This window comes from Lupinus angustifolius, chromosome LG06 (assembly GCF_001865875.1).
Source record: "Lupinus angustifolius cultivar Tanjil chromosome LG06, LupAngTanjil_v1.0, whole genome shotgun sequence".
Taxonomy (NCBI): domain Eukaryota; kingdom Viridiplantae; phylum Streptophyta; class Magnoliopsida; order Fabales; family Fabaceae; genus Lupinus; species Lupinus angustifolius.
Window position 1 is genome coordinate 19,718,509 of NC_032014.1, and position 7,842 is coordinate 19,726,350.

Genomic DNA, 7,842 nt, shown 5'->3' on the forward strand with positions numbered 1-7,842 from the left:
ACGGCCCTTGAAAATCCGGAGGACCGAGTGCCTCCCACGCATCAGGTCTCCAAGGTGAATAGCCTCTGGTCGATGGAACAATGTAGGCAAGGGAAGTCGGAAAAATGGATACGTAACCTTGGGAAAAAAGGATTGGCTCTGAGGGCTGGGCACGGGGTCCCAAACCCGAACCCGTCAGCCGTTGGTGGACTGCTCGAGCTTCTCTCGTGGCGAGAGCGGGTCGCCGCGTGCTGGTCGGGGGATGGATTAGAAACGAGCCCTTTGGGGCCTCTTCCTCGGGTGTCGAACAGTCGACTCAGAACTGGTACGGACAAAGGGAATCCGACTGTTTAGTTAAAACAAAGCATTACGGTCGGTTGATCTTGGCGGAAGACATTATCAGGTGGGGAGTTTGGCTGGGGCGGCACATCTGTTAAAAGATAACGCAGATGTCCTAAGATGAGCTCAACGAGAACAGAAATCTCGTGTGGAACAAAAGGGTAAAAGCTCGTTTGATTATGACTTCCAATACGAATACGAACCGTGAAAGCGTGGCCTATCGATCCTTTAGTCATTCAGAATTTGAAGCTAGAGGTGTTAGAAATGTTACTACAAGGATAAATGGCTTGTGGCAGACAAGCGTTCATAGCAACGTTGCTATTTGATCCTTCGATGTCGGCTCTTCCTATCATTGTGAAGCAGAATTCACCAAGTGTTGGATTGTTCACATACCAATAGGGAACGTGAGCTGGGTTTAGACCATCGTGAGCCATGTTAGTTTTACCCTACTGATGACAGTACCACAATAGTAATTCAACCTAGTACGAGAAGAACCGATGATTCACACAATTGGTCATCACGCTTGGTTGAAAAGCCAATGGCGTGAAGCTACCGTGCGTTGGATTATAACTGAACGCCTCTAAGTCAGAATCCAGGCTAGAAGCGATGTGTGTCTTCGTCACCCGTTTGCCGGCCAGTAGTAGGGGGCCTCAGCCCCCAGAGGCATTTGCCATTGGTGACCCCCACGGGGTGGACGAGCCTTGTGAGATGCCTTCAAGGGCTATTACCCACTAAGCGGCATGTAGAATCATTTGCACACAACTTAAATACACAACGAGTTATTGTAAGTGGTAGAGTGACCTTGCTGCCACGATATACTGAGATTCATCACTTGTCGCTTCGATTCGTCTCTCCCATCTCAAACCTTTTTCCGCGGTAGATCCTACACCCTACGAGGGTTACGAACCCACACCTCGTATGGGAGAGTAGGTGCAAAGTCCATGTTCCGCAAGCACATGGTAGAGACAAAGTCACTTACAATGTGGAGTGCGGCATCGCCTCTGGCCATGCCCCATGGTGCCTTGTGTGTGGTTCATGGTGTCCGGTGGTTGGGGTGCTTTGTGCATGGTGTGGTTCCTCGTGCGTGATCCCGAGTGCAAGGTGAAAGAGAGCCCATGACACATGTGTCCGAGTGCTACTAGGAGAAATTGAGGCCATTACAAACTTTCTGAGTGTTATGTGAAAGTGACCCATTCTGTGGCACACATTCTGAGTGCTAGGTGAAAGTTACCCATGCCATGGCACATGGTCCGAGTGCTTGGTGAAAGTGACCCATGCCATGACCCATGCCTCGTGTGAGATTCTTTCTTCTCTCGCATTCCCTATTTCAGTGAAAGCATCGTAAGACGCCGACCCCTTCATGAAATGCCTCCATATTTGGAGGGGAACTCGTCATTGTTTAGCAAGGCACTTCGGAACAGGCAGAGTGTTTTGTTTAGCAGTGACTTAAATAGCAGGGCACTTCAGAACAGGCAGAGTGAACTTGCTATTACGATCCACTTTGATTTTTCTCATGTCACCTTGTTTTGTGCCACCAACCTCCAAATTTGTAAGTTCTAGTTCGTACACCCAATGAGGGTTACAGAGTAGCAACTCGTGTGTGCGATTAGTCGAATTGGTGCAACGAAAATCCACGATGGACACCTAGTCCCTTATTCGAGTGGTAGGTGAAATAGAGCCGTGCCATACACACCTTCCGAGTGGTAGGTGAAAGTGATGGCACATGTTCCGAGTGATTGGTGAAAGTGACCCGTGCCTCGCATGATATTCTTGCTTTAGTCGCATTCCCTATTTCGGTGAATGCATCATAAGATGTCAATCCCTTCATGAAATGCCTCCATATTTGGAGGGGAACCCATAATTGTTTTTCCATGGTTTGCTGCAAAGTCTAATGTCGGAATTCAACTCCTAGACGATGTTTCTCGTCATGGCTCCATGGCGTGTACCGCACTTTGGTGGAAAATCATTTGAGGTAAATGCATCGATGTTAATTAGGCGTAACTTTGGGAAATGTTTAGGAATAATATTTCAAGCATTCCTGCAAAAGAAGAGCTCAAAAAACATGGTACACACTCATTTTCTAATTTTCGGGAATTATGTAATGCTTGCCGCTTAGAAAATCGTGAACTTCGTGGACCATTAGCTCCCATTCTTATAAGCATGTGTGCAAACAATCAGGGCAAAATTCGACCTCTAGCCTCAAAAAACCCATTATGTCGTCCAAGAGAAAAGGATGTCCGGTGGTGCAGAGTGGGCTTTTGCATATTAGCCTACTATAAGGGGGTAGTTGCATGCCTGCCCATGCACATTGGTGGGTCAGGATGGCTTGTAATGGGGCTCCCACAATGCCCCAACAAGGCTATCTCAGGCATGCTGATACGTTTTTCCATGGCGTTGTGTGCAATTGGACTTATCGGGGATGCATCAAGTGCTTGGATAGTTCCTCACGAACCAACTCAGATTTCTTGATGCATAAGTCCTTCTTGTCGAGGTACCAACTTCGTCACACAATGCTGAGTTGGGTAGTTGTGGGCATCGCTCGGATGTGTCGAGGCTTCTAGTGTTCAACGTTTTGCACAGAAGGATGTGGTGTCAGGTGATGCCTTTAGTGGCACAACCGGAGCACGAAGGGGCGCAAGTCCAGTCATCCAAAAGTGTGTTGTGGGCGGTTTGGCATGGTTTTAGTCACGGTGCAGCCGTTTATGTCTCATGCAACAAAGTGTCTCGTGTAGGCCTGTCCCTTGGAAAAATGTATGGTGTTGAGGTGTTGGTTTGGTCACACAGTGTTGGTTGGGAAGTTGTGGGCTTCCGTCCGACTTGTCGAGGCTTCTAGTGTGTCCCATTGTGCACAAAAGGAGGTGGTGTTGGATGAAGCCCTTAGGGACAGATCTGCAACACGAAGGGGCGCAAGTCTAATAATCCTGAAGTGTGTTGTCGGCGGGTTTGCACGGTTAAGGTGAAGGTGCGGTCGTGTATGACTCGAAAAAAGAACACGGCTTGTGTAGGCTCGTCCCTCTGGAATAAGTGGTCCGCTGACGTGCTGGTTTGGTCGCACAATGCCTAGATGGTTAATTGCGACCGTCATGCAGACATTCCGAGGCTACTAGTGTGATCTGTTCTGCACGGAAGGATGTGTTGTTGGGTGAAGCCTTTAGGGACACAACCGTAGCACGAAGAGGCACAAGTCCAATCGTCTGGAAATGTGATGTGGTTGGGTTTGCATGTTTTCAAATCCTAGTGGTGTCGTGTGTGACCCAAGCTAAAATGTGTGGTGTCTGGGTTCGTGCCTCACTAAACTGTGGTTTGATGATGATGTGGATCTGTGACCCGTTTTGCACCAAAGGATTTCGTGATGCCTTCACGGAAGTACTTGAGTGGCCCATAACTGAGAAGCAACAGGGGGCTTTTGCCCAACAATTTCCCGTTTGGTTTGTGATCTGCTCTGGTTGGGAGATTTATGTGGGATGCCTTGTAGCACCATTCTCTACTTGGCGCTCCAAGTGTCTTTTCAGTGACTTAAATAGTAGGGCAATTCGGAACAGGCAGAGTGGACTTGCTGTAAGGATCCACTTTGATTTTTCTCATGTCGCCTTGTTTTGTGCCACCAACCTCCAACTTTTTAAGTTCTAGTTTGTACACCCAATGAGGGTTGCAGAGCAACAACTCATCTGTTCGATTAGTCGAATTGGTGAAACAAAAATCCACGATGGACACATAGTCCTTTATTCGAGTGATAGGTGAAATAGACCCGTGCCATACACACCTTCCGAGTGGTAGGTGAAAGTGACGATACATGTTCCGAGTGGTTGGTGAAAGTGACCTGTTCCTCGCATGAGATTCTTGCTTCAGTCGCATTCCCTATTTCGGTGAATGCATCATAAGATGCCGACCCCTTCATGAAATGCCTCCATATTTGGAGGGGAACCCAAAATTGTTTTTCCACGGTTTTCTGCGAAGTCTAATGTCAGAATTCAACTCCTAGGCGATGTTTCCCGTCATGGCACCATGGTGTGTGCCACACTTCGGTGGAAAATCATCGGAGGTAAATGCCTCGATGTTACATGGGATTAACTTTGGGAAATGTTTAGGAATAATATTCCTAGTATTCTTGCCATGGGGATCCCCCAACGCCCCAGCAAGCTATCCTAGGCATGCTAGTGCGCTTTTCTATGGCATTGTGGGCAATTGGACTTATCGAGGATGCATCAAGGGCTTGGGCAGTTCCTCTCGGACTAACTCGGATTTCTTGATGCATAAGTCCCTCTTGTCAAGGTACCGGCTTTGTCACACAATGCCGAGTTGGGTAGTTACGGGCATCGCTCGGACGTGCCGAGGTTTCTAGTGTGGCACGTTCTGCACGAAAGGATGTGGTGTCAGGTGATGCCTTTAGTGGCACAGTCGGGGTACGAAGGGGCGCAAGTCCAATCATCTGGAAGTGTATTATGTGCGGGTTGGAATGGTTTTAGTCAGGGTGCGGCCGTTTATGTCTCATGCAACAAAGTGTCTCGTGTAGGCCTGTCCCTCAGAAAAATGTATGGTGTTTAGGTGCTGGTTTGGTCACACGGTGCTGGTTGGGTAGTTGCGGGCTTCCGTCCGACTTGTCGAGTCATCTAGTATGTCCCAATGTGCACGAAAGGATGTGGTGTTGGGTGAACCCCTTAGGGGCAGATCTGCAACACGAAGGGGCACAAGTCCAATAATCATGAAGTGTGTTGTCGGCGAGTTTGCACGGTTGAGGTGAAGGTGCGGTCGTGTATGACTCAAGAAAAGAACGCGGCTTGTGTAGGCTCGTCCCTCGGGAAAGCGTGGTCCTTTGACGTGTTGGTTTGGTTGCACAATGCCTAGATGGTTAGTTGCGTTCGTCATGCGAACATTCTGAGGCTTCTAGTGTGACCCGTTCTGCACGGAAGGATGTCTTGTTGGATGAAGCCTTAAGGGGCATAGTCGTAGCACGAAGGGGCACAAGTCCAATCATCCGGAAGTGTGTTGTGGTCGGGTTTGGATGTTTTGAAATCTTGGTGGTGTCGTGTGTGGCCCAAGCTAAAATGTGTGGTGTTTGGGCTCGTGCCTTGCTAAACTATGGTCCGATGATGATTTGGATCGGTGACCCGTTTTGCACCAAAGGATTAGGTGATGCCTTAACGGAAGTACTTGAGCGGCCCACCACTGAGAATTAGCAGGGGGATTTTGCCCTACAATGTCTCGTTCGGTTTGTGATCTGCCCTGGTTGGGAGATTTATGTGGGATGCCTTCTAGCACCATTCTCTACTTGGCGCACCAAGAGTCTTTTCTGTGACTTAAATAGCAGGGTACTTTGGAACATGCATAGTGGACTTGCTGTTATGATCCACTTTGATTTTTCTCATGTCGCTTTATTTTCTGCCACCAGCCTCCAACTTTTTAAATTCTAGTTTGTACACCCAATGACGGTTGTGGAGCAGCAACTCGTGTGTACGATTAGTCGAATTGGTGCAACGAAAATCCACGATGGACACATAGTCCCTTATTCGAGTGGTAGGTGAAATAGACCCGTGCCATACACACCTTTCAAGTGGTAGGTGAAAGTGATGACACATGTTCCGAGTGGTTGGTGAAAGTGACCCGTGCCTCGCATGAGATTCTTGCTTCAGTTGCATTCCCTATTTCGATAAATGCATCATAAGACGCCGACCCCTTCATGAAATTCCTCTATATTTGGAGGGGAACCCAGAATTGTTTTTCCGTGGTTTCCTGCAAAGTCTAATGTCAGAATTCAACTCCTAGGCGATGTTTCTCCTCATGGCACCATGGCATGTGCCGCACTTTTGTGGAAAATCATTTGAGGTAAATGCCTCAATGTTACATGGGCGTAACTTTGGGAAATTTTTAGGAATAATATTCCAAGAATTCCTGCAAGAAGAACAACTCAAAAAACATGATACACACTCATTTTCTAATTTTCAGGAATTATGTAATGCTCGACGCATAGAAAAATTATGAAAACTTATCGGCTTGGAGAAAAACGTGAAACTTCGTGGACCACTAGCTCCCATTCTTATAAGCATGTGTGCAAATATTCAAGGAAAAATTCGACCTCTAGCCTGAAAAAACCCATTATGTCGTCCTAGAAAAAAGGATGTCCAGTGGTGCAGAGTGGGTTTTTGCATATTAGCCTACTATATGGGGGTAGTTGCCTGCCTGCCCATGCACCTTGGTGGGTCAGGATGGCTTGCCATGGGGCTCCCCCCAACGCTCCAGCATGCTTACCCAAGCATGTTGGTTCAATTTTCCATGGCGATGTGGGTAATCCGACCAAGTCATCTTCCATGTCGAATCCTGCTCGTACGTGACCAAGTGCAGTCTAGTCGTTCGGAAAAATGTGTGCATCGTGTTGAACATATCCGACACCTAGGACTTGTTTGCGATGCATCAAGGGCTTGGCTAATGCTTCGTAGTCTGACTCGAAATTCTTGATGCGTCCGTCTGAGTTGTCGAGGTTTCGGTTTGGTGATTCGGTGACGGGTTGGGTAGTTGCGGGTGGCGGGCGTGCCGAGTATTCTAGTGTGACCCTTTTTGCACGGAAGGATGTGGTGTTAGGTTAAGCCTTTAGGGGCATAGCCACAACACGAAGGGGCTCAAGTCCAATCATCCGGAAGTGTGTTGCGGGCTGGTTTGCACGGTCGAAGTCAAGGCGCAGTCGTCTGTAATGCTAGCAATAATGTGCCTCAGGTAGGCTTGTCCCTCGGAAATGTGTTGGTTGTTGAGGTGTTGGATTGGTCCCACGGTGCGGAGTTGGTAGTTACGGCATCCCACGAATGTTCTGAGGCTTCTAGTGTGACCAATCCTGCATGAAAGGATGTGGTGCTTAGTGAAGCCATTAGGGGCACAACTGTAGCACGAAGGGGCGCAAGCCCAATCATCTGGAAGTAGTGTGTTTGTGGCTGGTTTTCATGGTTGAAGTCAAGGTTCGATGGTGTAAGACGCACGTAACAATGTTGCGCGGTGTAGACTTGTCCCATGGAAATATGTGCGCACTAGGCGTATCCATTGCATGTGAGACCCTTTTCGCCATGGAAGGACGTAGTGTTAGGGGATGACCTAAGGGCTGTGCCGCACAACGTAGAGGGGTGAGCCTGTTCGTCAGAAGTGCCTTGTGCGAGGATTTGGCAGTCGAATAAATTTTGAACCTTGGTCCCTATCGATTTTGGCGGTTACCTTTTCTGTTCACGCCCGACGTAGAGGATCTGGCGACACAATGTGTTTCCATTTTTTTGCTTGCCATTGGCACTGCGGGGAGTGGTTCGTATGTACCGTTGAGTTCATCTAACGGGAGGGCGCGTGAGTGGAAATTGGGATGTTTGTGTTGTCTAGCTCCATGATCATGGTCATTGAACTTTCAGCACACAACCCTTCCCATGTTCGCCTTGTGTCATCTCGACTTGGTGTTCAATTATGGTTCTTTTGTTACCTTCTTGTTAAGTGGTATTCATGTGTCTCTTATGACCTGTTCCATCCAGACCCCTTCTAGAGGTCGTTCGAGGATTC

General features: G+C 48.2%; 1 protein-coding gene and 1 long non-coding RNA gene across 2 annotated transcripts; one reads left to right on the forward strand and one right to left on the reverse strand.

Annotated features, from left to right (window-relative positions):
- Nucleotides 330–752, reverse strand: LOC109350517. Its single transcript, XM_019591749.1, has 2 exons — nt 617–752; nt 330–535 (listed from the first exon to the last, which is right to left on the reverse strand). The coding sequence occupies exons 1-2, from the start codon at nt 750–752 to the stop codon at nt 330–332; spliced, it is 342 nt and encodes a 113-aa protein (XP_019447294.1).
- On the forward strand, nt 4,584–5,295 carry LOC109350127. The gene is made up of 2 exons (XR_002108075.1): nt 4,584–4,652; nt 5,199–5,295. It is a non-coding gene; the product is annotated as an uncharacterized LOC109350127 (long non-coding RNA).